This window comes from Melopsittacus undulatus, chromosome 5, assembly GCF_012275295.1.
Source record: "Melopsittacus undulatus isolate bMelUnd1 chromosome 5, bMelUnd1.mat.Z, whole genome shotgun sequence".
Lineage (NCBI taxonomy): Eukaryota > Metazoa > Chordata > Aves > Psittaciformes > Psittaculidae > Melopsittacus > Melopsittacus undulatus.
In genome coordinates this window covers 45,793,368-45,821,152 of record NC_047531.1, presented here as the reverse complement: position 1 = coordinate 45,821,152, position 27,785 = coordinate 45,793,368, and the positions used below count along the sequence as shown (strand labels likewise).

The following is a 27,785-nucleotide window of genomic DNA, read 5'->3' as shown; positions in this document are numbered from 1 at the left end:
AGGGGAGCAGATGGCTTCCCCCCACCACCAAGGAAGGGAACATTGTGTCTTCCTCCGGAAGGTTTGCTGGATCCAGTCTGGACATAGGGTTTGGAAAGAAGGCGCCTAGGAGGGGCTGTAGCTGGAACATGGGATCGTTAGGTCATTGCTTAGCAGAAAAAAAACCCCCCACCAACAAACACTATGTGCTAACAGCTCGCATCAAAGGAGCTGGGCTGAGCTCCCAGAGCAGGGCCATGGATTCCTTTACTCCATAGCCGGCCCTGGGAGATGGATGGACGAGGGAGACACACACCCCCCCTTTCCGGTGTCTCAGACCAGCTCCAAACTGAAACCTCCCTCCCACATCCTGGAGCCAGAAGATGATAGAGACCCTACGGGCCAAAGCCATCCTACTGAGCAGGAGTCCCATCCCTGGGCAAAGGAAGCTTGCAATCCTACCCTTCACCTTGCTTTAGCATCCCATCAGAAAGTGGAAGCAGAGGGATTAGTTGGGGGCACTTGCCACCCTTAGCACTTCAATACTGGCATTAAATATTAACCACAGGATTTTTCAGCAAGTCAGACAGGAGCCTGCAGCACCAGGGAAGAGCTGGAGAGCTTCAAAGCCTGACAGCGTGCAGACGTACCTTGTTGCCATGACATCATAACAGAGAAGCAGTTGAATTCACACCTCTTTCTTCCCATCTTCCCCTCCCCACCATCTCTCCTTCCATCTTCCCAGCACCTTCCCTGCTTCTCAGCAGGTTCAAGCCACCTCTGGGGTGGAGGAAGAGCTCTACATCCAAGGACATTTCCACCACTGGCACCGAGTCAGGACTCCCCAGCAGCTGATAATGATGTTTCCCATCTCCCCTCAGTGGGGAAGGATGAAGTCACGAAGCACAGCCCCCCGAGCTGCTATCACAGCTTTCCAGGATGGGCAGATAGAAAGGATCATTTCGGCTGGCACTGATGTATCACTGTGCATTTTTCATCTCATTTTCTACATCTGACTCAGCCCAATGCTTTGATGGGTAACGGCAGCAGCATGCAGGGGGCAGGAAATGAGAGGGAGAGGAGAACACAATAGCAAGGCACCTGTTGCCAACTTCCCAATTTTCTGCTGAAAATTTGTAAGGTAAAATTCATCAGCAAAAGAGGCTGCAGCTTTATAGCAAAAGCAGGTAGGTCCTAGAGGTTCCAGAGCATCAGTGGCAGGGGTGTCTCTTGCAGGAAAACTCAGGAGACAACCTCTGATCCATGAACCAGTTTGAGCAACCTGCTCTGGTGAAAGGTGTCATGGCAGGGGGCTTGGAAGTGGATGAGCTTTAGGGTGTCTTCCAACCCAAACTATTCTATGATTCTAGGATGCAGACATGCCCCAAAATGTGCCAGTTCTACAGCAAAAGGAAGGCAAAAGTCTTTTAACATATAGGGGCAAGCACAGCATGGCTCAACTTGCAATGGGCAGGAAAATCAATCTGTCTTGCTGAACATTTGCCTCAGAGCAGGGCTTTGACAGCCCTTGACACAGTTTTGGGAAGCTGAGGTTCATGCTTTCGTGTATGCAAACTGGGTAAGATGGGTTGGCTTCTTCATGGTAATATCTTGTGGGAAAGCTGTTACCCTCGGAAACAAAATAGGCTGCTGCTCTCCTGTGAGCCACCTTGCACTTACCTTGGGGGAGAGACAGAGCTGGAGTCACTTGTAGAATTCACACCTAGCTCCCCTCAATCCGGTTGCATGCTCATGCTTGGAGAAGGCTGGGGAGCAGTCAACATTTGCTTACTGCTGATGCAGGTCATGGAGACATTAGCTTTGGTCAGCTGGTGGCTAAAGAGATAAACTGGCAGCAAGGCCAAAAGATTGTGTGCTAAGGTAAGCAGCTCCCTGTGGTCACCTGCAGGTCACCATGACCCTGCAGAGATGCTCATGACCAGCGTGTCTGCATTTGCACACAGCAGTTAATTATTCATTAGTGTGAAGGAGGCATGATTAAAGAGACTGTGGCATGGCTGAAGGTATCACCATGCTCCAATGCAGGGCATTGCAAAGATGCTGGCTTTACCTTTCCCTCAATACCTAGAAGAGGTAGAATGCTGTGGAAGAGAAAATCTTTTCCATGTGCCATCTGCAGAAAGTGCCAGGCAACAGTGCTATCTTCATGTAAAGGCAGCCAGCTGGAGCAAGGCAGTCACCGCACCAAGAGACAGCTCAAGGGATTTGGACTCTTCTACACTGCACAGCCATCTTGCCAGTGTGGCCCACCACACATGACTGGTGTCACGGTACCAGTTATGTGCCCCCCGTCCACCTTGCAATTCCCTTCCACCTGATCCATAGGGAATTATGTGAGAAGGTGCTGGGCCCAGCCAGCACAGATGGTCCACATCTGAAATAATTTCTAGTTGTCTTCAAATTACTCTGATTCCTGGCTTATAGAAGAATTCCTGACATGACGAAATGGAGGAAGGACATCTCTAGCATCACACTGAGCTTCAGAACAGGAGCAAAAGGAACTGCAAGAGCCTCCACCACTTTGACCCAATACAGGCACTAATGCAGCAATGTCCTTCGGACTTGAACTATGGATTCAAGCGTGGCTTCTCACAAAACACAAAGTGCCAGCAGCACTGCTGGTGACATTCTGGGAGAAAAACTCTGAAAATCAAGGAAGCCACAAACACAAAGGTCAAAGCAGAGGCACACTGGCTGGGCAGAGGACACCCGCATGCTGCCTTGCTGCTACTGCTTAGACAGCTGAGTGGACTTTGGCCAGCGGCACTGTGGGCCTGGCAACCCTCCTCATCTTCAATACTTGCACTGGTGAAAGGTACTCAATAGGAAGGATGAGATGGTACCTACAAGTCCCCCCGGAAACATACAGGATAGAGACTGTCCTCTGCCTGAGCTACACCATTACTTGCTCACTTCCACGCTTCCTGAACTACTTTTCTTTCTCATCCTCCACTTTGGGATTTTCATTTTAGAACAGACACAAAAAAGGACATTTTCCTAAATTTTTATTGTAAAAACACAGTTCCCCAGATTTATATAAATAAGCCATGTACGTAACATACACTGACGTTCACTCCATCCTCCAGCACTGACAGCTTTAAAAAATGAACAGGCTAAAAGAACGCAAGTCCAAAAAGATGTGAGGCTTCTGATGTGATATCTCACATGGAGCCTCCTTCTTCTCTCAGCCTCCAAACAACATGCTGAAAGTACACAGCACTTGCAACACCCCCGAGAACTGACAGGGAGGCATTTGAGCCTTACGAATAGTTCTCACCCACTCTCCAGGCGTAGTCAGCCGCCTGTGTTTTCATGCTATCTCAGTAAGCAGTGGGTGAGAAAGGAGGGGGCAGTTTGCATAGCAACCTCCTACACCCAGACAGCTCAGCTGTTGTACCCTCCCAAAAGAAGTGGGGAAGGGCAAGCCGGGTCTGCTTCCCTGTGGCTCACACCTCCACGGGCAGCCTTGGCACTGCCAGTTCTGTACTTCATGTCTTAGAAGCAGGGAAGATGGCATTCAGAGAGAGGAGAGACAGGTGCTGGTCAGAGCTATACCATACGGTACTGGGGAAGGCAGAGAAGAGAGGACACGACGTGGAGCAAGTGGGAGGGAAAAAAACCCGTAGGGCTAGATAGCACCTCTCCTCTTTTGCTTCCGCCTCCTAGTGCTGCTGTACAGCTTTGCAGCATGTTGTGAGATTACCTGTTCTCCACCTCCTTCCAGCTTTGGCTCAGACACCAAGGAAAGAGCCACAGACAGATGAGAAATCCCATGAGCAAGGACAGGACAACTTTGGAAGTTTATACACACATACACACACGCAGCAACTATATGTATCCCATGGAACTGTCACATCAGCATAGAAAGAAATAATCTTGACATTTAACTATTAAAAATAAAGCCCCACCTCCAGATTATACAAAACCTGTCAAGGAAGAAATCTCTTGTATGCAGCAAGTCTGGGACCCAGCCAGATGTCAGGAGCACTTCCAGACGCACACGGCCAGGCTGCCACCAAAGAACATGTACAGCAGATTCTTCACCTCGTGTGTGATCTCAAAGCCAAAACCTTCCCCAATCACCACGTGCCAGGAGGACCCAAATTTCTTGTCCATTGTCTCTTTGATCATCTTGGCAGCGCTCTGGAGAATGGTAAAGAGAGCATAGGGTGAGACACAGCAAACAGTGAGATTTTATGCAAGCATCTCCCTAGTTGTCTTCTCCCTTCAATAGACTACTAGCCATAGGCAACAGGTACATCCACTGTCCTGCAGGAACTGGGAGCTTCCCAGAGCTATGCCCAAGGGTAAACCAGGTCTCTGGGTATACAGCAGCCTCTCACACAGCAGCGAGGAGAAATTAAAGAACTGCATCTAGCAATCATTTCCCTCATTCACACAGTCAGAAGCAAGAGTTCTGGCTTAGATGCTGACAGAGTTACATGGGGTGCAGTGAGCATGAGAGGAGATTCAGGTCACTAAGCTGCGGCTATTTTTATAGGAGTCCATTTTTTTTCTTCCTGCAGCTAATTACCAAACCCCTGAAACTAGGCTGACTTTTAAAAGGCTGTTGCTTCTCCCAGATCACAACCTGCTTGATCTAAAAAAAGGAGAAGATGATTTTGCAGTGACATGAGGTGTTTCAGGCATGATGGGACACAAGGAATATCTGGCTTCATAGCTTTGTCTTCTTGCTCCAACATAAAACTGCTCCAGCAACAAGCAGCCTGTGCCATGCCCATGGAGCATGATGTGCCCTCCTTTATCACTGGTTATCAAAGTTAAGGGCAACCTTTCCAAAAGCCATAACTTCTGCATCACCCCCTATTTATCTGGTCTCCGTAATTTCCTTCAGGAAGCTAAAAGCTGAGAGAGAAGACTTAACAGACTGTACCTAAAGGTTCAAAGACTTTCATGTACTCATCCCTAAAACAGGAATCTCCACACAGTTCTGAACCAAGCCCTGGGACACAGAGCATTTTATGATCAGAGTGGAAGCATGTTACAGGAAAGACAGGATCAGGAAAGGGGTATGGTTTGGCAGGCAGCATTGCTACCGATCTCTGCTTCCTGCAGGAAAACAAAGTGCTATTGTGGACATTGCTGACAAAGGGAACCGCATCTAAGTTCTAGACAATATCTTTGCCTTCCTCTACCCTTGCTCAGTGCAGAAAGAGAGTAATAGGATATCAGGATGTGACTCCACTCTACCCTGCACCCTTAGCCCTGCTTCTGCAGGTTCCCTGAGCCACAGCAACTACTTTGGAATGTGGCTAGTACCTCGTTGTTGGTAGCATATTTCTCACATGCTGTGACACACAGCTCCATGGCCTCTACACGCATCTCCTCCGGCATGTCTGTATGCTGGAAAGAGAAAACCAACAAAAGGAACTAAGCAGACAAATAAGAGCTAGACACAAGACAACAGTAAGTAGCCCTCACTTTTGCACAGAGTATAGCAGGGGCATAGACTGCTGGGGATGGGCAAGAGGCAGCTAGTCCTGTGACTTTTAATGCCTGCTTCAAGGTGGGGGGCATCACCAGCAACACAGGCTTGTCTGTACACCAAGCATTTCCACTGTTTCAGAGAACAGTAAATATGAAAATGCCTTATTGCATTACAAGTGACCCATTTGTTCCTTTGTCCCAGCCAATGCAGAATTCTTCTCTAACATTAAGACTAGCACTAAGTAAGCACAGCTTAAAGGAGGAAGTAAATACATTTGTGAGTTTTACTCTTACAAGGTAAAGTGAAAGCCTGTTAATTCAGCTCCAACCACAGTCCTTAATTATTGCTAAGTTACACAGCCTTTTCTTCCTCTTTTGCTGTCTGTCTGGCTAGTGAGAAATTTTACACCAGCTCCTCTAGTGAAAAAAAAAATAGCAAGCTGCATCCAGAACACAGAAGAGGGCTCCAAAGGCAGCAGGTTCAGTCTATCAGATGGATCACTTTGCCCCGGGCTTCCCCTGTCTGAGGGCAGGGAACAATGGCTAGTGAATTTCCTTGACAGCAGGCAAGGATAAGGAGAAAGCAGTGGTAATGACCAGGATCCCACCACATCAGCATATACATTCTCACAGCAGCTACTCACTGGGGGAAATTCTAGTTTGGAAAGTTGGGAGAAGGAAGATAGAATTTTACATCTGTAATAGTAGTAAATGCATAATCCATCCCTCTTCTTACCCTAATCAGTGGAAAGGTGTGAAGTCTTTTATATTCAGCCTCCTCCTTTTTCCCCTCCCCAGTGTCTGCCATGGTCCTTCCACAGTGACCCCAGGAAGGGGTGGAGGGGCTGCCTGGAGCTCAGCAAGGTGCTGCAGCACAGACAGCAGACAGGAACGTGGCTCTGTGAGCACAGGCAGAGCAGCTTCAGCAGGAGGGGAAACTTCTCAGCCCAGAGGACACTGCTTGAACAAAAACAAACACAGAAAAGAGTAAGAAAGCTCTGAATTAAAATGGAAGGCCAATAAACTATTACGAAGATATTTTTAAACCCATCTTGGTTACTTGCTGCTGCTTACTACCATCTTCACCCCCCACACACTTAAGAGTGTTATCTTACAGACCATTAATGCAAACAAATTTTAAAATCATATCATTTTCCATAAACAAGGCTCCAAGAGCACAGCATTTCCCAGAAGCACCAACTGAACTTGAGGGAAGAGCCGAGTCAGGGTACAGCTTCCGACAAGGGAAGGGAGAACAATACATCAGCCTATTGATTAATTCCAAAAAGATTTTCCCAGGACACTATTATCTGCAAGGGTTTCAGCCTGCGCATGACAAGTGAAGGATAAGAGTATTTTAGGAACAGGATTGGGGTACATGTCTGGACAGAAATAACAGGAACATCTTGGTCTGGTTTGAGTACTCGCTCCTCACATCCCCAAGCATCTGTCAGCTCGGGAGGACCAGATGGGAAAACCTGACCATGCCTCTGGGCCCAATTAACCAACTTGCCTCTACTTGGGCAATGCAGAGGCACAGCACTTTCTGACTGGCAGATTCTGAACACTTCACTGTCATCCTGCCCATGGCAGGGGGGCTGGAACTAGATGATCATAAGGTCCTTTCCATTCCTAACCATTCTATAATTCTATTGTCTTCCCTCTGGTTCTCTCAAAGCATTTTCCTACTCAGAAGAAACAAGGGTGATCCAACACTAAAAAGAAAACAAAACAAATATGGTGTCAGGCAACACTACACAGACCAAGCATTTATGCCAAGCATGTAGAGATGCCAGGTAAAGCACCAACTCTTAACCTAGCAGCTCTCACATGGGGGACTCTAAGACCCATAGACATCCCCACCACAACCTCCACAGGTCAGAACATCCGCCTGGCCGGCACCTGCCTCTCTTAGCAAGGCAGACACCGGGAGCCACTTCAATACGCAGCTTCTCCCTAGGACAACCCCGGGGCCATAGACCGAGGAGGACCGAGGACTGCCCCATGGGCCGGCGGCGGTTTCCACGGGGAGAAGCCATTTAAAAGAAAGGACAGGGAGGCAGGCCGTGGGTCGGGAAAGCCACACCACAGCCCCAGCAGCGGCCGGAGCCACTGGACACCGAGGGGGCACGTCAAGGAAGACCCCCCAGAGCGGCACCACCAAAGGGTAGGCACACGGTCTGAGAGGGCCGCACACCCGAAACGGCTCCCTCACGCCGGCCCGCCGACGTGAGCCCCACGGGAAGAGAGGAAAGAGGGGCTCGGCAGGCGGCCCTCAGCAGAGCACGGGGGAGAAAACGAGCGGACTCCGGGCGCGGCCTCACCTGCGCCACCGCGACCAGCGCCACCACCCCACTGCCGGTTGCTAAGGAAGAGCCGTGCTTGTCATAGCAACCGGCGCAGGAAGTCCCACCCACCTCACCGTCCATTGGATGCGAGTGCCCCTCTCTCCACATGTGATTGGTGGGCTGCAGTGTCGGGTATCGCGCGGGGCTTTGGGCGGTGCGGCGGGGTTGGCTGAGGGGTGCCTGTTGTTAACCGGCCCTTCCCGCGGTCTCGGCCCGGCGCCCTCCCCTGGCCTGCGGCTGGAATAGGGGCTTCCCGGAGGCTCCCGGAGGCTCCCGGCGTTCCCGCCTCTTCCAGGGTTTCTGGGTGGGTGTTGGCTGGGCTGGTACCAGGGATGGGCTCTGAGCAGCACCCACAGCCGCACTGCCTGGTGGCTTGAGCGTTTGCTAAGTTAAACCCCTCTGGGGGCATAGTTCTGCTTTTTGTTCTAAAGAAGGGTAAATATGGGAGCAGTTTGGGGCAGTTCAGTGGTTTTTAATGTTTTCATTGTATGGGAGAGGCAGCCACTGTATGGTCATGAGTTTGCAGACAGCTCTTACTATGCTAATCCCATCATCACTGCCTTCCCACCCTCCATGGCCTTTATATGTGTTTGCTTTGAGGTTTTCCTGACCTCGGCTCTCTAGGAAACCTGTGCAGTCTGTGCACCTGCTAGCCTAACACTGACAGCCTCTAAACCAGGGCTTAAGCAGTTTCCTGGAGGTCTAGGACTGTATTTGTTTTAAATGCATACAGGTGGAGAAGCAGCAAGCTCCAGCGTAACACTGAGGGAAAGGTTTCTGCTGTGCTGGGCATGATGGCTGGGTCACCACTGGGGTACACCTTTGTCTTGTAGGGTGGCTTGTGGCTTGATCATAGAATCACCGAGTGGTTTGGGTTGGAAGGGACCTAAAAACTCATCCAGTTCCACCCCCTGCCATGGGCTGATGTTTCGTGCAGTCTTCTGGCTGGTGTCTGTTTGAAACGTCCTCGGTGCTGGCTGAATAATGGCTTCCTAGCTGTGTGTGAAGGAAAAGACTGGGGGAGGAACAGACTATGCACACTCATGCCCCTGCCAGCTCATGAAGAACTCCTCTTCCCTCACCTCCAAGCACTGCCCTACAGCCATAGGGAGGACATCTTGTCTCTTTTACTAGAGTAGCAGTGGATCAGATCTCCTGGTTGTCGTTTGCCTGATAAAGCATGTGGTGGAGGCAGCGAAGCTGCCTTTGGGCTCGCAAAGACAACACTGCAGTGATCGTTCATCTTCCCCTTTGCCTTCGCCGCTGGTGGTGACAGAAATGAAAGCACTGCCTCCTGTCTCCCTTCTTCTCTTACTGCTCCTACGTCCTGCACCGATTCCTTCTCCTTTTCAGCAAGCACCAGCCCCTTGCAACGAGGCAGGTGCAGAGCTGAAATTATCAAGAGACAGATAAAAGCTGGGAGATCTTTTCTCTTTTTTTTTTTTTTCAGAGGAGATAATTAGGAATAGAATCTCTGTGAGGGAGAAGATCTTTCCGTCATCGTTACTTTATCTCCAGGCAACTACTCTAGTCTCTCCAGGGACACAGCACTTTCAAGCATCGTATTCTTGCTGTGGCTTTTTTAATGCTTTAATCCCTGTGTAGTTCACCCACTTTTGCTCCTAAGCAGTGAGTCAGTGTGAGCCGGTGTGTGCATATGTCTGTGTGTGTGGGGAGGGGGAGCTTGCATGTGTATGTGATTCTGGGTTCAATTAAATGGGCTTTGGTTTTGATCAATGTGTCCCCAGGGAGTGCTTCCCTCGGGAAATGCTGGGACTGGTTGTAAGGATTATTCATCAGCAGCTCCTAGGTGAAAAGCTAAGGGGAAATGGCCAAACCCAATGCTGCAGAGGGCTGAAGGATAGGAACACTGTGTCTTTCATGATGGTGGTGAGTGATACAGCAGGACTGCAAGGTAGATGCCTCCTGAGGAAGGAGAGCATCTGCTGGCCTGTCTCCATCTGCTACAGTTTAGCAAGACCTGAGCACTTCATTTCTGGACTCCCAAGTGCAGGGTTTCTGCAGTCTGCATTTCTAAAACCCTGCAAGCCAGTCAAAGCCTTGTTGGGCCAACACAGACAACATGTGCTGGTCCCTTAGGTGCTAGTGGAAAAGGCAGATACACGATTAGCTTCATGTCACCCTGTCTTTAGTTTCCACACAAAGACACCAAGTGCCCATCTGTAGGTGAAGGTGGGTCTGGAGCAAGTGTCTGAGTTGTCCTTCTGCATCTGTGAGGAGCTGTAATTGATGCTCTGCTTTGGCTGGTCCTTTCTTATTCACCGCTTACCACAGATGGAGACTCCTTCAGCCCTTTGCCTTCAGCAGACACAGTGAAATGCTTTAAAACAGAGAACTGCTGTTTGCTGCCTGACATTAGACTGCGTTGTACTCCTCAGCTGAGAAACAGAAATGTAACCACCAACTGTAAAATATATGTATATGTAACATATATACTGTCTCACACTTTCTCTTACCCATCCCCATCATTGACAGCAGGAGAAGACCACGTATCAGGCTGACTCTTCATCAGGCAGAGGGCACCCAGGCTCTCCTTGGCTTCTTCTGCCCAGGTTTTGGAACCTCCCCATCACCCTGTGGGCACAGGCCTTGCTGTGTCCCATCTTCTCTGTGTGATAATGCAGAGGGGTAGGGATCACTCTCCTGCCTGTCAGCCACAGACCAAGTGCTGAGCACTGCTCTGCACTACCTTGGGTATAACCAGAAGTCCCTGGTGAGGTCTTGGGATACACTGAGGTCCTGCTTGCAGCTACTCTAGGGTGGGTAGGATGGTTGCAGCTCTCCAGAGGAAGGAGGAGCGCTCAGGAGGCCCCATGGGATCAGAGCCCCACCATGTTGCACTGAGCTGAGGGAAGGCAGGTGAGGATGCTGATGTGCAGGAATGGATGGAAACAAAAAGCAGCCCACCCTCTACTCTGGAGAGAGCAACCTGCTTTGGGACAGATTCATTGTTCTGCTGGGAAAGCAGTGCCCCACACGTGATTCCATAGTTGCTACCTCTAGTAACAGCTGCTACCTCTAGTAAGGCCTTCTGCTGCAGCACTAGGAGCCATGTGGGGGCTGTTGCTGTGCCAGATGCTCTGGAAGCACGGTGCGTTCCTCGTGCAAGCACCACATGAGTCTTAATGAGCCTTCCTGGCTCTGGGAGGGAGTGGAGGAGGCCCCCCCAGGATGGAGAGGTACAAGGAGGCAATTAAGGCACCCCCCATTGCTAGGTCAATGCGGGTAGTGGGGACCTTGGAATTGTCACCTCTTGGGGACAAAGCATGGACTGCCTTGACCTTGTTTGAGGAGACCTGCCACAGGGAGCCACAGCCTGTGAGCCCAGAGCAGAGGCTGTACATGTTAGAGAGCACAGGAGCTCCCAAAAGCCCACCCCAAAGCAGGGATCCCAGTGTTGCCCATGTCCCTGGGCAGGCAGAGCCTGCACGGCTGATGGTGCCCTCTGGAAAGCTGGGCAGGGGCTGGAGGGGTTCAGGAATTGCATTTCCTTTTCGAACCTGATAATTAACAGCCACTGGGCCTGAAGGTTTCCTGTTGCTATGTTAGACCTGGTCTTCTTTGCTGCAGCACAAAGCCCTTTTGGGGCTGGAGAGCTCGAGTCTGGTTAAGCCCGTGGCCTGCAAGAAAGCCCTGCAGCAGCAAGTCATGCAGATTAGGATGGAAAAGGGCAGTCCCTTTCCTCCCCTTGAAGCATGTTAACAGCCCCTCGGTGGGGAGATAGAGGAGACCATGCAGGTGGTATCTATTACGTCTGCCTGTCTGCCCCACCAGCTCCTCCTGAGCCAGCCCTCACTGAGCCACCCCAGCCTGACAGTGCCCTTGTCTCTGCTCTGCCCATCATTGGGTTTCCTCTCTCTCTTTCCTCCCCATCTTAGGTATGCAGACACAATACAGTGTCCCAGCTGAGTGCATCTACCCCAACCACAGGACCTTCTCCATGGCATTGTTAAAAATTTCCTTCTTTACCTCCCACCAAAGGTGATTTTGTTGTGTTGCTGCACATGATAATGTTGTTTTCCAACTGCTGCCCTTAGAGAGACACAAGGCTTCTCCTGAGTGCTCCTGGTTAATTTAGAAGCAAACAATATGTGGAAGTCATTGTAATTACTCCTTCCAGCCAGCAACACCATTAAGTTGTTGTTTCCTCCACCTTTTAAGCCCTCTCGAAGGTTTGCAGCTCTTGTAAGGCTTGGCTTACCAAAAATAAATGGTCCTGTCTTGCTCTCTTCTTCCCCAGATGGGTGAGAAGCAGCCTCTGCATCCTGCAGAGAAGGATGGAAATCAAATATTTATTCCTACTCTTAATTTTCCGCTCCCGGCCAGTTTCTAATCTCTCCATAATGCCTTCGGTTCCTGATGAGCCTTATACAGAGGCATTTCCTGTAAGCTCTTAAAATGCCTGGATAAATTAGATCAACTTTTCCTATGTGTCCCCTGGTCTGCCCAACTGGCTGTGAACCTCTGGGGGGGCAGGAGGTCCCCCTACAGAAGCTGTGACACCAGGCTCCCCCCTTTCTCCCTTCCCAGAAGTGACAGATCCACATATCCTGGGAATGCTGCTGGGGTTGGGATCACTCCAGCACCTTCTGGCAGGGAGGCGGAGGGCAGCACCCAAGTCCCTGCCCCAGTGTCTCCTGGCATCGCCTTTGTTTCTGCTTTTCTGGTGGAGGTTTGCACAGATCTCAGCGTGGGCTGGGTTTCCGGGTGCCGGAGGAGATGGGGTTTATGCCAGTAGCCTACAGAAGTGGACAGGCTGTTTCCATCCTTGTTCATCCTCCCGCATGTCTCCTGCCTTGGCTGGCAGCCCCAGAAGCCTCCTTGCAGGGTTCCTGCAGTTTTCACAGGAGAGTCTTCTGGACCAGTCCCTTCCTCTCCCCATTTCACCTCCTCTTAAGTCTGTGACCCAAGCAATGGTTTTGGGAGTTTCCTTCTCTAAAAAATGCTGACCTTCTAATTATGTTCCTGTTACTTGGGTGCATGAGAGAAGGGGTCACCTCTTGAACCCCCTTCTGTTAGTGATGGGGTTGAGCATCCAGCTCAGCAAAGCCCTTGAGCCTGTGCTTCAGCTGGAGTGTGTACTCAGAGGTATCTTTTTCCTTCCAGAAAACCTCAAATTCGAGATGTGCTGAAGGGCTGAAGGCAAGAGCTCCGGGCTTTGTTTTAGTGCATTAAATACCCTCCGGAAGAAGAAGTGGGAGTTGGGCTGATGGTTCTATCTCAGTGATGGCAGAGCCCTCGGGAAGACTGTGTCCTCTGGCATGATGTTAACCCAAACATTAGTGAGGTTGTTCCTTTGCTAGGAGGGACAGGGCCCCTTGAGGGGCAAAAGCATCGTGCAGACCTGGCCGCAGGTTACCCTAGGATAGGTGGCTTCAAGAGCTGTGCCTAGCTAGGTCAGAAACTCATTACTAGTGCTTAATTATGTTTATACCTGTCACAAGTTCCTTGCCATCCCAAACTGATCTGTAGATGGTTTTTGCTCTCCTGCTGTTGGGATGAGCATTCCTCCTCTGTGGAGAGGTGCTTCCCTCACCTCGCCAGCAGCAGCTTTTACCCATGCTGCTCCACAACAGGGTAGATGAGAGCTGCCCAAACAGTGACACCCCCACCCTGGGCAGCAATACCCAGACCCTTGTGATGGTATCTCTGTAACAGCAGCCACACAGCTGCTGGTCTGCCCCTCTCCCTCGAGGGATGCCACCCTAAGCATCCCAGGGAAGGACGCCTCGGCTTGAGCCGCCTGGTCCCCTGCATCCCCACAGCAACCTCGCATCCCTCGGGAGGCTCCAACAGAAAACATCACGTTTATTGTTCACGATCAGCTTTACAAAAGAACCATCCCAACACTGGCGCACGTCAGGGTCCCGTCACAAGCGTGCATGAGAAAGCGCGCAAGCGGGTGAGGAAGAGGGGGCAGCCCAGTGAAGATCACAGTGTTTCCCACTTGGCACGAGGGCCGTGCCCCATCCCCGCCGTGTGCCCCCCGGCAGGCTGAGTCACCCCACTGGTGGTGGGGATACTATGGGAGGCGATGCTGGGTGGCTGGGCTGTCCCCTCTCCCTGCTTCACCTCTTCTGACAGAGGAAGCTGTCACCAAAAGCGCAAAGTGGGGCTTGGGATAATGGGAAGCACTGGAAGCTGGACACAGCACTGAGCAACCATGAGACCCCCGAAGAAACCCTCCCACCCTCCCCAGACACTCACACGCACTCACACATCTACACGTTGGTCACCGCACGGCGTGGAAAAAGTGTATTCTCAGGCACTCCACAGGGAAAATACCAGCCTGCCCCATCACCCTCCCAGTCCCAAGGCTGGTGGCAGCTCTGTCCCTGGCCAGGAGCAGCTCAAAGCGGGGGACCAAGAAGGCAAGGGCAGCGACCCAGTCCAGTGCCCAAAAGCCTGTGGGACAGACAGCAGGGTTCCCCCAGCCACCACCATCCTCCATCTCCTTTTCTTCTTGCTTCTGCTCCCTTCAGTGGCAGCTGCTGCACTCCTTCCCCCTTGGGCAGGGCTGGGGAAGATGCTTTGCCCCTTTCCCCCATTCCCTTGGTGTCCAACTGACCCCCAGTCTTGGGGGGGTTGGCCATTCTGCTTCTTCCTGCCTCAAAAGCCTGATGCCCCTCAGACAACCCTGCTTGAACAGGCAATAGAGGCAGGAGTACTCCTCACGTACTGGGGGGAAGGTTGCCCTGCCAATCCTCCACCATCCTCCCTCACCCTCTCCAGGGCCACGCTTGACAAACCAGGGCAGCAGGAGAAGAGGGATGAGGCCAGAGGGGAAGATCCTCACAGCCAAACCTTTGGGCTCATTCAGAGTACAGGCTCACAGTAACAAGAAAGTGCGGCACTATAAATACATAAGGAAAGGGGATGCTCTGGGTGGATGGAAGTCTCCTTCCTACTCCCTTCTGGGGGGGCTGACAAGGCAGGGACCCTTGCCATACCTGAGATACCTGTGGGTATGGCAAGGGCCTCCCAAAACAGAAGCGGGGCAAGGTGAGACCCAGGGGCAGGCGTGCTAGGAGGGGGAACAAGCCACATCATCAAGTGTGGGTCAAGAGGGAGGCCGCCAGGAGCCCCTCTCCCTCCCAGGATGCCAGCACAGGGGGCTTGGTGGTCTGGGAGGGGAGAAAGAGGTCCCCTGCACTGGGGCTGCCACAGGGCTCCTTGGCACTGGGGAGGGGGCGAGGGACAGCTCATGCCTTCCTCCCTTCCTCACAGGCAGCAAAGCTGCCCTTGCTGGCACCCCCGAAGACCTCCACCGCCTGGTCATCCCACTGGATCACGTTGCCCTGGAGACGGGAGGTGCAGTTGGCCAAGGCCAGGATCTCCGCCGGTGCCAGCATGTGGTCCCACACGCTGAACTGTGCCAGCTCCCCCACGAAGGCCTGTGTGGCATCGAAGCGTCCACCCAGCGTGTCCTGGGAAAGAGCAGGAGAGGTTGTGGGACAGGAGAAGGGAAACGCATCCAATGGGTAGAGAGTGCAAGGGGGAGAGGGAGAAGTTCGGGGAGAAACAGTGAGATGCCCAATGGCAATGAGGGAAGTGGATGGATGCACGGAGATGGAAGAAGACAAGGTGAGGGGCACATGGAGGACAGAGGGAAGAGAGAAGACAGTGCGCTCATGCAGGCAGCTCAGAGATCAGCTGAGCAGGCAGGAGAGCTCCTGCCCAAGCTGCCAACATGCCATCCTCAGTGCTCCTGCCCATACCAACCCCTGCCCTCTCCCCATTTGGGGGCTGCCCCCAGACAGCTCCACACCAAAGCAATGTGAGCGGGCAGGTCTCGGTGTTGGGGTGGCACATACCTGCTCCTGGCCCAAGATGATGACGCCCTGAGGCTTGATGGCATGCCAGGAGGCCAGGTTCTCACCGGCACCCCGCTGCTCACCGTCCTGGTATGCTGACCACTTGCCGTCCCGGGTGGTCCACGCCACACAGACGTGGTGCCAGGCCTTGTCCTTCAGGCTCAGGGGCAGCTGGGCAACCTTTGAGAGAAGAGCAGGAGCCCTCAGTGGGACTGCCGAGGGACACTGATGTCCATGCAGAGCAGGTGGTGCACCCCCATGGTGACAATACCCCAAATTCTACAGACACTCCAATGTACTGCTTCACCCTCTCAGAACGCACCCCAGTGAGCCATCCTCCTCATTGTTCTGCCTCCCCTCCGTTCCAGGCCCCTTCCTCCCAGCTCCCTCATACCAGTACCCCCAGGAGCATCATTTCCCAGAGGAGGTGAAGCAGGGGAAATGAGGGCAGGGGCTTTCCTCCCACCCCTCCTGTGGCTGGGCTGACCTTGTCATTGATGAGCAGCTCCAGGGGGTTGCTGCCCCACTCTAGCAGCACAATCTCATTGGGCTGGCTTGGGACGGAGTAGGAGAATGGGGTGCCAAGCCCTCCCAGGGCTTTGGACTTCAGCCACATGCAGATGGTGAAGGCATAAAGCTCCGGCAGGCTCTTCTTCATGCGGGCATACATGTAGTTGTTCTGCACCGGTATGGTCACCTTGAAGGCATCAGGAGGGCTGTAGCCCTGTGGTCCTATGTTTCAAGGATGGGGAGGAGGGAGAGAGGAGGGTCAGCAGCACTCATCATGGAATGAGGGTGGCCCCATCCTGAGGCTGTTGTGGGGATGCACATTGGGGTAGGGACCTCCCTGCACTACCTGCATCCCTGCCAGGCAGGACTCACCATGCTCCAGCTCTGTCACCCTGTTCTGGAGGGAGCTCAGCTCCTTCTCAATGTCGTGCTGGTGCTGGTTGCGGTCGGTGTTGGCGGCCTGGCGCTCCTTCTGCAGGGTCAGGATCTTGGAGAGGAGCTGCTCCTCCAGCTGCTCCATCTTGGTGTGGAGGGCATCGCGGGCGAGCGCCGGGGCAGTGGGTGCTGAGCCATTGGTGCGGGCTGGCAGCTCCTGCTGCACTTGGCAGCCACCACAACCAGGAGGAAAGGGAGAAGAGAGAAAACTCAGAATGGTGTCACTGTAGGGGGTTAAATAAGGATGTGCCCAGCCTGCACCACTGCAGGGAGCGCTGGGATTACAACCCCACATCTGTACCAGGGTCTTCTCCAGCTGATGTTGCACCTCCCCTCTCAGACCTACCATTTAAGTTAAGTACTGCAAAATGAAGTTTGGCTGCTCTTAATGACTTTGTGCCAGGCTTTAATGACTTCAGAGCCAGAGTAAGGATGGGCTACATGGGCACTTGGGTCATCCCTTGGCTCTGCTCCTGCAGGCAGCCTCCCATGAGGAGGGAACAATGCAGGAAAGAGCTCAGACCTTCCCTTCTGCTGCTTGTGAGGCTGCTTCACCGAGGACAGTGTGTTAATCTCACATGACAGGACTGTAATCCTTTTATCCCAGCTCAGCCGTGCCACATTGGGCTGATAGCTCTCTACAAGCCAGCCACTCCTAGACCATCGAGATGCCACAGAGAAGTGGAGCCAGTGGCCAGGCTATCATGTCTCTGGTCCTCAAGACATGACCTGGGGACATCAAGAGCATCTTGTCCCCAAGTTAAAACCCAGAACAAATCTCTTCCCTTGGATGATCCAAACCCCTTCATCTGGCAAAGATGTCCCCAGCTGCTGCTGCACCCTGCAAAGATCCCACTCCACTGGGAGGCCCCATCCCAGCTGGAAGAAAACCAGGCTGGAAGGGAGAAGATGGCCCTTTGCCATGCCTCTGGGGTTTCTCCGTAAATAGGAACCCTCTTCCTTCCCCATGTCCTCTGGGTGTTAGTCTCTTTGCCATGGGCTTGGAAAGATGGTGACCATCTTTTCCATGCTGTCAGATCTCTCCTCAAGTGTTGGAGTTGTTACCACAACCACTCTAGCACCAAGAGGGGTCTGAATGGCTGCTTCAGCATGGCTGGTGGGACATGGGATGATGCCATCTCTGCTGATCTGGACAGACCCTGCTGGCCCCAGGCGTGGAGGAGGTCAACAACTCATCATTGGTTGTGGCTTCCAGCTTTTTCTTCCCTTTATCCTGCTTTACCAGGATGGACAGGACTTGGTGATCATGCACACCAAGATGAATGGGGGGATGCCTACTGATGTCACCCCCAGTCTTTGCTATCCATCATGAACAACAGAGGGAAGGGGAAGGGCAGAGGAAAGCCGGGTTTGGCTGAGCAACCTTGGAGGATGGAAACAGCAGGGAGAAAGTAGCAGGGAGAGAGGAAGTGAGGAGATGGTGTTGATGTGAGCACAAATAGCCTCATGCCGGGCAACAATATACAAATAAGAGGGAGGCTGCAATGCCCTGGGGCTGGAAGAGTTGCCAGCCATGGCAAATCCAAAGGTTTTGTGAGGAAAACCAATGTGGAGAACCAAAGCTCAGCAAGAAAAGAGAGGCTGTGCAGGGGACATCAGCCAGCCCTGACCAAATGCTAGTCCTCGTGCCAGCTTGCTCCAGCAGCACTGGGGATGCTCTTGCAAATGGGAGGGAAAAACACCCAGCAAAGGGCTTCCTACCTTCAGTCTCTGTAAGACAGAGAGGGATTAGCTGACAGGGAAGGGGCTTTAGCCCTTTTTTGGGGGGGGGGGCGTGGGGGGGCACAGGTGTTCTTGGATACCCACTGTTGCAGCCGGCTGAAAGGCAGGCGAGGGATGGAAAGGTGAGTGGAAAGATTAATTCCCATCCTCCCAACAGGGACAATTCCCACCCAGAGCTGTGTATGCTCATAACCAAGCAGAGCTGGTGGTGTTGGTAGGGATGAGGTTTGCCTTTGCTTCTATATCCCCATCCCACAGGCTCCAGGAGCATCTCTCATCCCTTTGGGCCACCCGGCTGCGGCGGGGGCTGGCACGCTCCCGTCTGCCGCACGCTTTGATTGCTCGAGCTGCGGGTTTGGAGCCTACGTCTCTGCTTTCCTGCACGGCTCCATCTGTTAATGACGAAAAAAGAAAAAGCTGGGAGCTTTTGTCGCGCTCGCTAGCCCCCAGTAGCCTGCCCTACATTATTCAGTAATGACGGAGTGCTTTTTTTCTCCTTCCCTTCCTCCTTCTTTTCTCTCCGCTGCTATTTTCCTCCCTCGATAACTTTTCTCCCTATGGCTTTTTCAGTTCTCTGCCTTTGGAGCATGGCATCCTGATGCTCCCCTCCACGCACACACATGCTGTCTTTCCCCTTTTATTCAATACTCTCCCCCTTTCTGAGTTTTTCTCTCCATCCCTCTTCTCCAGCTATTCCTGGCCTCTCCAGCCTGGCAGCCAGGGCACCAACAACCAGACACAAGTGGTTGGCTAAACCATTGCTGACCTCATGTTCCTCTTGGCAAGGGATACAGCTGGTACCCTCATCTGGCAGAGTTTGGGAGCCACCCCATCATCCCAACAGATGCCATCCTCATCCCTCCAGACAGGAGACCAGCTCTCCCCACAGCTGGGATGTGCTGAGTGAACTGTCCCGGTGCCGGGCTGGGCTGCATCCCCTACCCACTCTCCACATCTCCAAGCTGCTGCTCAAGCATCCTTCTCCCAGATCAAATCATTTGCAGCATTACTAATGCTCGATGTGCAGCTATTATCTCGCAGTGACCTTTGTGGAGGGGAATGGGGGGAAGTGCCTTCTCCCCGGCTGTTCGGCAGGCGCCCGGCTCCCATCTGCCACGGCGCAGGCAGCAGGGGAGTGGGCAGCGGGTGCGGGGGACGGTTTTTGGCCACTGGAGATGGCAAAGGAGATTGAAAGATGCCAGGTAACATTAATCACATTAAATGTCAGCGGCTGGCAGGGGGTGCCAAGGAGGAGGTGGGGGCAGGGGGCTCGCTCGCTCAGGCTGTAGCCCTCGGTCAGCAAATGCAACTTTGATTTATGTAAGGAGATCAGAGCCTCATTTACTAATGCACCGGCAAATCTGGGACCCACCGCTCCTCCTCGGCCATGGCATGCAAGATCCCACCTTAGCCTCCAAGACAAGGCAGGACCCCAGGATGATGCCGGCGGGATGGTGTCCCAGCACATCCCAGGAATCAGGATGCTGAGCTGGGCACACACACATAGCAGCCCTGGTCCCCTCCCCAGGCTCACAAATCCTCCCTGCCTGCTCACAGGTCCTCCATGGCCACGGCTGCAGGATGACACACTTGCTGCACAGGGAGCTTTCAGACCCTGCCACCTTTCTGGACCCTTTCAGACCAAGGCAGGAGCTTGAGGGTCATAAAACTCTAGGAGGGACCACCCACAGTAGGGAATGAGCAGAGATGCTGCATGGGCCTTTCTCTCCTTCTCCTCATAAGAGGAGAGCTCACCGCTGATCCCATCCTCTTCAAATCTCATTCGGGACCCTGAGTTTGGGGTTTCCCATCCTTGCTCTGCCGGAGATGGACACACCAAGCTCACCAGCCACAATGGCACAACTGCATACCAGCTGAGGAGTAAAGAGGCTGTTACAGTTCTGCCAGGGCCAGGCTTCCTACAGACACCATCAGGCTGTCCCAGCTCCCACTCTGCTCCCTTACAAGTAATGGGATGACAGGGAGGAAGGGGGCATCTGGACCCCTGCACAGCCCAGGCAGCCAAGGCAATTCCCTCTCCACTCCAAAACTGCTCTGTTTCCACTGGCAACGGTAATTAAAAACATGGGAAAGAATCATCTGGGGCCACCGCTCTCTGTGCCAGGATGCACCCGAGTGAGTGAACATAAGCATGTGCAGAGAGCAGCAGGAGACCCCTTAAAAGCAAGAGGAAAAAGCTCAGCCAGGCTCTTGCACACAAGGAAAAGAGGAGTGATGCCTCGGGAAGGGTTGGGAGGAGGTGAAGGAAGATGTCCCCATGTGAACGCTGCACCAGCACTCGCCTGTCCTCACCGAAGTGGCAGGGGGCAAAGAGCGAGCCCGTGAGGGCTCTCCCTGCATCTGTCCTGGGAAGATCTGCTGCTGTGCCGCCAGAATTAAGAATCAAATGACTTAATAGGTTTTTCAGCACATCAATAAATCTTGTTATGCCTTACAGCCATGGCCGGGAGTGCTTGGATTAGACCAGCGATCTAATCCAGATCTAATCCAGATCCAGGCCACTCCCTGCTACCCCAGCTCCAGAACCTCCAGGAGTAATCCCTGCTGGCAAACCTGCTGCAAGATGCCCAGGGATGCAGTATTCCCAGGGGGTCTGTGACATTTTGGGTCATCCTTCTCTTGAGACTAAGCCACCCCCGGCTTCAACAGTGTTTACTCTTCTCCCCTTCCACTGGGTCTCACAGAGCCTCTGGCATGCTGGCAGCCACCCTGGGACCATCCCCATCCAGGTCACCTTATGGGGTGATCACCACTGCCCTTCAGGGGAGCTGCTGGGGGTACCCCACATGACACAGAATACCTCAGGAAGGCTCCTGGGGCTGACAGAGGGAGCTATGCAGGATGGAGAGGCTCAGGTACCCTACCACCAAGTTTTAGGTGTCTGCTCATATGCGGGGAGGGACAAGGGCAATCCAGGGGTGGGAGGCCACAAGCAACCATCCCTGCATGGCTGAGGTGTGACCCCAGGGCTCAGCTGTCACCGGGCCAGCCTGAGCAGCTCCAGTGTCACGGCAGGATAGAGCCAGGGCAAAGTCCATCCCACCTGTGACACGCTGCCCTATTTCCTGAGCCGGCAGGCCTGGCCTGGCCACAAGGCACTGCGTATCCCTGCAGAGCACCCTGGGGATCCTCGGGTCCCCAGCACTGTAGAAGGGATGTTTTCAGCAGCTGCTTGGCTTCCTCATCAGTGAGGGTGTGTGAGACTTGACCCGGCATCACTTCCTGCTCCCTGCGTGCATGAGAGTCTGCTCCAGCCCTTGTGAGCTTCACCCTTCATCACCCCAAACCTCCCACCACCACCAGAAACCCCAGGAGAGGGCCCAGGGCAGCAGGTATGTGTGTGCAGGGCCATGGTTTCCCCCTTTTATTTCGGAATTGGCATGCCTGCCGTCTGCACATGCATTTCTTAGCCTGGGTCTGTTACCCTGCTTGTGGGAATCTGTTTGTTTGGGGCTGCAGGGTTCTTTTGGGTGGTTCTGTCTCTCCCTTTGGCTACTTAGCATTATGATAAGCCAGGCTGCATGCCCCCATCTCCCCACATGTGCCTGGCATGCCTCTGTGTTTGTCTTCATGCATGTGTGAGCATTACCAACAGGTGCTTCCTTCAGTCTCCAGTTCTTTTCCCTCCCTTGTGCATGTGTTTACTTGTTTTTCACTGTCTTTCTATCCCCATTCATATCCCCATCCATTGCAACACCTTCTCTCCCAGTCTCATTTCTCAGCCTGTAACCTCAGCGGGTTTGAATTTTCCACCCATGGCCCATTGCTACTGTGCCCATGTGGTGTGGTGAAGGGGAGCAGAAGGGCAAAGAGGGACCCCATGGGGTGCTGCCTGACCCCCCCCTCCCAGCTCTGTGCTCCAGGGAAGTGTGGAGACAGCAACAGGGAGACAAATGGGCAGATAAGGAGGTTGACGACTTGCAGGAAGCCCTTCATAGGTGGCTCCAGTTCCTGGCAGACCTCAGGGGACAACACAGCCCCCAGAAAAGATGGGACATTTGGAGTGAACCCCCCCCGGGAAACCAGACAAGTCTCCCCAGCAGCTCTCCCATGCCCAAACTACTGCCCTTGGCCATATCCTGCACAGTCTGCCAAGGTCCATGTGGCTGCTGAGCCCACATCAACCCAAATAAGTTGACACACGTGCAGTCTGTGATGGGCCCCATCAGCTTTGATGCTTCTGGGTCACAGATGAGCCTGCTGGACACATACTGCTACAGAATAGGGACCAGGAGCGCATCCCAATTCCAACAGCCCGACAATGTGCTCCAGCTGCCCCCTTCTCTCTGCAGCTCCTATGAGCCATGCGAGGAAGGGGTGCCAGGCTCACAGTGCATGGCATCACCCTTTACTTTGGGAGAAGTCCCATTTGTAACTGCTATGGCATCAGATGGGATTCACCTTTCTGCTAAAGAACAGGATCTGTTCCCAAGCTGACAACCTGCTCCAGTGGAGGCCTCGGCAGGTGTTACAGGACCAGAGAGGTGCCCTACATGAGTACAGAGTAGGGGGGAAGTGGGGCAGCCCTAGGACCACCCTGCATGGAGGGTAGAGAGTGGGGCTAAGGGCGAGGGGTTGGACAGAGACCTTGGATATGAGTGGAGCAAGGACAACCTTCCTGAAGCCTCAGGAGGGGGACAAGCTGGTTTAGGAGGTGTGTGGCTGCAGGCACGGGGAATAGCCTGTGTGGGAGCATCCCCCCACTCCCGACCCACGGGAGCATCTTCCCCCTAGCGTATCCCCCCGAGAGCACCCCTCGCACCTCTATCCGGTCGATGCGGTCCTGGAGGGCTCGGACGGCCTCCTCCAGCTCCCGTACGGCGGGTGGCTCAGCGGGGGGGTGGCCCATGGTGCCAGGGCGCGGGGCGGCGCGGAGCCCGGCGGCGGGGGGAACGGCGGCGGCGCCTGCGGGGGGTGCTCGCAGGCCTCCCTCGCAGCGGCTGAGCTTCCCGGTGAGCTCCCGGATGGTCTCCTGGTCCATGCGGATCCGCTCCTTCTGCTCCAGCGCCGTGCGGCGCAGCTGGGCCGCCGCGCTCCGCAGCGCCAGCAGCTCCTCGGGGCCGGGGCCGGTGCCGGGGCCCGTGGCTGGGCACTCGGCGCTCAGCGGCGTGCAGACAAAGCGGCTGAAGAGCGGCGGCGGCGGCGGCCCCCCCGGTAGGCGCGGCCCGGCGCTGGCCAGAGCCTCGGCGGGGCCGTGCAGCGCTCCCAGCCCCTTGTCGGCAGCGGGCAGGAGAGCGGCGGCGGCCGAGTCATTGTCGGCGGCAGTGGCGGCTGCGGGCGCGGCGGTGCCGGCCGGGTGGACGCTGGCGATGATGCAGATGATGGCCCCCAGGAAAGCCAGCATGCCCGCCGCCAGCAGCACCGCCAGAAACTTCAGGGTGGCAGCGGCGTGGGGGGCCCGAGCCCGCGGACAGCGAGAAAACGGAGCTGGCGGGGATGGATAGAAGGATGGATGGAGGAGCGGGCGGACAGACAGCCCGAGGGAGCCGGAGAGAGGGACGGTACCGGCAGTAACAACACCAGTGCCGGAGCCCCGCCGCGCTGCCCTTATATCTGCCGGGCGGCACCGCCCGCCCCGCCCCGCCCCTCCTCCTCCCGATCCCGCTCGGCCGGGCGGTCCCGGGCGGTCCTGCCCCGATTTAGGGACTCCCTGTCCCGAGCATCCCTCACCGGGCTGCAGATGCGAGACGCACGGTCTGCGGGAGAGGAGCGGGTTAGGGGCGGCCGGAAGGAGAGGGTGCGGATGGGGGGCACGCAGGGGCACCCGGGGACGCGGATAGCCGAGGCTGGGGCTCGCTGAAATCAGCCCGGTGGGAGCATCCAGGGAGAGGATGCACCTCCAGGACAGCCCAAGGGAGGGGTTTTCCCCTGTGAGATGCTTGGGCTGGAAGTAAAGGTCCCCTTCTCACCCTGAAGGTAAACACCTCGCAGTTAGGTGTCCCCAGGAAGGTCTTTAAAGCTGCTATTGGGCCTTTCCTTCCTTGTGTTTCTCCTACACATTAAGCCAGCAACCTTCCAGCTCTTGGGAATGCCTCCTCTGGGAGGTCAGCGGGACAGCTGTCTTGTTCTTCCACCCCACGCACAACTGTTGCATGGAGAAGCAGCAGGATGCCTCACACCCGCTGCCCTGCACACCCTGCCATCCATTCAGGAAATAACCACCTACACCTCATCTTCCCCTACCATCACTCTATCCTAAACCACTCCTAAAGAAGACACTTCAGACACCCACTTCTCCTTGCTCTGGCAGCGTGCTCACGCATCCACAAGCTGTGTTGTCTGCTCTTCCCTTTCCTGGGCATGCCAGGGCCTTGGACACACAGCCCAGCCAAGCAAAGAGGAGCAGTGGAGGGAAAGCAAACAAAATCGATTTTAAACTGTGCTCAGTAATGGCAGGAAATCCTTCCTAGCCATCAGGGAAGCAGCAGCATGTGTGTTTAAAACAGCTCCAGAGCTGGGTATGAAACACTGGTAAGGATTCCATCTTCTCCCCCACAGGCACATTTGAATGGATAGAAAGGGAGCTGCAGCTACAGAGGCTCCTCAGATTTGGCTTCATGTGAGCAGACAGAGGGATGCTGCCAGTGGAGCACAGTCACCCTCTCTGCACAAGTGCGTTGCACCCCGGTCTCCCAAAATCCTCAAGCTGGAGCCAGCAAGAGGCCTGACCAGGTCAAGGTGCTGGAAGGCTGTGGGGAGAAGGAGAGGATAGAAGGAAGTCATATGGGATGGAAGAGGGAAAGATGAAAAGAATACGTTTAAGGAAGAAGGGAAATCTTGAGGAGGGAAAGTGAAGTTGAGCAAGCTGGTGGATGTGGAGAAAGCCCAGGGATGGGCATCTGTCCCTGGCAGCGAGTGCTCAGGGTACGTGAGTGCTTGGTGCACTGGGATGAGTTCACGGATGGTGCAGGTTCGAAAACTGTATAGATGAGGCATGGTTTAGTGGTGGACTTGACAGTCCTGGGGTAAAGGTTGGACTCAGTGATCTTAAAGGTATTTTCCAACCTGGCTGTTTCAGTGATTCTATGAGAATGGAAGCCAGTGCCCTGGTGGCATGAGGGGAGAACACTGGCCTCCTGTGTGACTGCTGCCTGCAATGTGCCCATTCCTGTCAGCAGTCAGGCAGAAGCAGGTTCAAAATGAACCCATGTGGGCACTGGACTAGCCCACCCGACCCCACAGCAGGCAGGTCAGGGAGGCAGGGGTGTCCTTTACCTGCAAGTCTGCCAAAATATGCCATACAGCTCTATAAGGCTTTCCAGGCCCCCGGCTGGCGGAAGCTGGCAGCTTTGCACTGGCTCAGCCATACAGATTCTCCTGCCAAAGGAGGCTGCAGGGTCATGGTGGACAGGTTCATGCCTCCGGTTGATGTTGCTGTGGCAGTGAGTGGGACTGGTGACCCCTCCACACCAGCTCCAGCCCACTTGCCCGTACTGATGTGGAAGAGTTGATTGCTGCAGCAGGGCAGGGCTCACAACTCCCGGGATCCCAACATCTCCCTCTCCCTCAGCAGGAACCCCAACTTCTTCCTGGAGACAAAGAGGTGGCAAAAATAGATTTTCACAGGGGGTGATGACTCAGACTGGTCAGCAGCCAGAGCTGCCTCCCTGTCCTGCCAATAACCATCCAAAGATGCTCAGTAGACAGCCAGTGATGCTGAAACTCTGCCCTCCTGTATGCAACAGGATGAGGGGAGGTAATAGGTGGCAGGGGGAATCTGGGGAGCCTGGTTTTGATCATGATTTGGCAACAGAAGCTGGTTTTAACAAGCGCTCACAGATTCATCCCAGAGAGATGAGGGAGCAAGTAAGGAATTTTCTTCCAACTAATTAACAGACAAATGGCATCTTGGGCTGGCAGCTATCTCCAAGGGGGGGGGCTGCAGCCAGGGCAAGGCAGGCCAAAGGGCTGTCCTGCTGCAGCCACCAGGCGAGAAGGACATTTTGCATGGCTGCTGGCATGAGGGGAAGGACAGCCCTCCTCTGAGCCAGGTGGACATGCTGCCTCCCGTCCAGCCTTCTCTGTGGGAGTAGGGCAGTCCCTTGCCAGCCAGAGGGAAACCCTGGCCCATTCATGATGCTCAGGCCAGTAGAGTGGTGGGGCTGAGGAAAGAGGAGAGACTTTCCTAGGGGAGGGTAACCTGGAGCCTCTGGGGTTGGGGTTTACACCCCAGGGCTATTGCCCAGCTCTGGGGTGCACCCAGGGCCACCCTAAAAAGGGAAAAGGGCTCCACTGCAGCTGCCACCCCATGGACCCAAATTTACTTTCTCCTTAAAGAGGAGATTCCAGTCCATTTCACTTGGGGATCTGCAGATTCCACATAGCACAGAAATACAGGCTGCTTTCATTCCAGGTCTCCCAGCCCTACAGATGCAGCTTCCAGCACTAGGCACTGCCTCCACCAGTATGCTTGTGCAGGACCTTGCTGGATGTGTCCGGTCATGGCTGGTATCTGCCTCTCCAGCCTGCCTCCAGCTCCAGGAACATTTTGAGGCTTCCTTTGCTGTACTTGGATCCAGCCAAAAGCCCACTTGCCTCTTGAGCAAAACCAGGGTGCAGGGGCAAGCGAGAGAGTGCTTTGGCATGTAGCGAAGGCAAGGTGAACCTCACGGCACAACATCAATAGCACATCACCGTGGCTGTGCTCAGCCCTGTGTCTGTGCAGCTCTCCCAGCCAGCCAAGATATGTCACCACGGGAGAGGGCTCTCCTGTGGCTTTCCAAGCCTCAGACACCAGAGGCAGCTCCAGGCACCTGACAGAGCAGAAACTCTCCCCTGAGCATCCCCACTTCAGCCCAATCTCTCCCCTCCGGGTGAGACCCAGATCACAGCCAGCTCGCTGGTGACACCCCACAGCTGTGCCCAGGCACTACCCTGTCCCAGCTCCCAGAGTACTGACTTTGTGCTCTTCCCCCCACCCAAGGAGCACCTCTTCAGCCCAAACCCTTCTGCTTTCCCTATCAGATCTCACACCAACAGCCCTCCCCCACCACAAATCTTGCTATAAACTTTTTATGGAATTTCTATGGACTGGAGACTAACAGAACAAATCTGGGGCTTTAATTACACACATTAATATTTCTTAGGTTAGTACACCATAAAGTGCACTTCGGCACATATTTTGGAGTTGGGAATAGCCTATGGCTATTTTTCAGCCACCAAGTGCTAGGTTGTGCTCAGATCCATTTTTACAAGAAAAGGATGCATGAGACACATGGGAGGTTCTCCAAAGCACTTTGGAAGAGCTGGTTTGGGTTCTGCTTGCCACAGCTTGGCCTTCCCAAAGAGCTCCTTCTTCCCCCAGCATTGCAGGAATCTCCCTCATGCTTTGTCAGACCTCCTCTGTGTGCAATAAGGCCTGAAATTCCAAATCAGAACAGACCCACAGTGCTTGAGAATGACAAAATCAACCAGGTTGGAAAAGACCTTTAGGATCACAAACCCT

At 54.1% G+C, this 27,785-nt stretch overlaps 2 protein-coding genes across 3 annotated transcripts; both read right to left on the bottom strand.

The window, feature by feature from the left end:
* Nucleotides 1–2,987: 2,987 nt before the first annotated feature.
* On the bottom strand, nucleotides 2,988–7,827 carry DNAL4 (dynein axonemal light chain 4). Of its 2 annotated transcripts, none has more exons than XM_005150345.3 (4): nucleotides 7,773–7,827; nucleotides 6,185–6,405; nucleotides 5,281–5,364; nucleotides 2,988–4,143 (listed from the first exon to the last, which is right to left on the bottom strand). In XM_005150345.3, the coding sequence occupies exons 2-4, from the start codon at nucleotides 6,254–6,256 to the stop codon at nucleotides 3,979–3,981; spliced, it is 321 nt and encodes a 106-aa protein (XP_005150402.1). In that variant the 5' UTR covers nucleotides 6,257–6,405; nucleotides 7,773–7,827; the 3' UTR covers nucleotides 2,988–3,978. The 2 variants fall into 2 exon arrangements, with proteins under 2 accessions (XP_005150402.1, XP_030905913.1); XM_031050053.2 differs by having other exon boundaries at nucleotides 6,185–6,408; nucleotides 7,773–7,818.
* A 6,190-nt stretch (nucleotides 7,828–14,017) lies between these two features.
* On the bottom strand, nucleotides 14,018–23,882 carry NPTXR (neuronal pentraxin receptor). Its single transcript, XM_034062718.1, has 5 exons — nucleotides 23,103–23,882; nucleotides 16,514–16,736; nucleotides 16,119–16,363; nucleotides 15,632–15,811; nucleotides 14,018–15,244 (listed from the first exon to the last, which is right to left on the bottom strand). The coding sequence occupies exons 1-5, from the start codon at nucleotides 23,682–23,684 to the stop codon at nucleotides 15,020–15,022; spliced, it is 1,455 nt and encodes a 484-aa protein (XP_033918609.1). The 5' UTR covers nucleotides 23,685–23,882; the 3' UTR covers nucleotides 14,018–15,019.
* Between the last annotated feature and the right edge of the window lie 3,903 nt (nucleotides 23,883–27,785).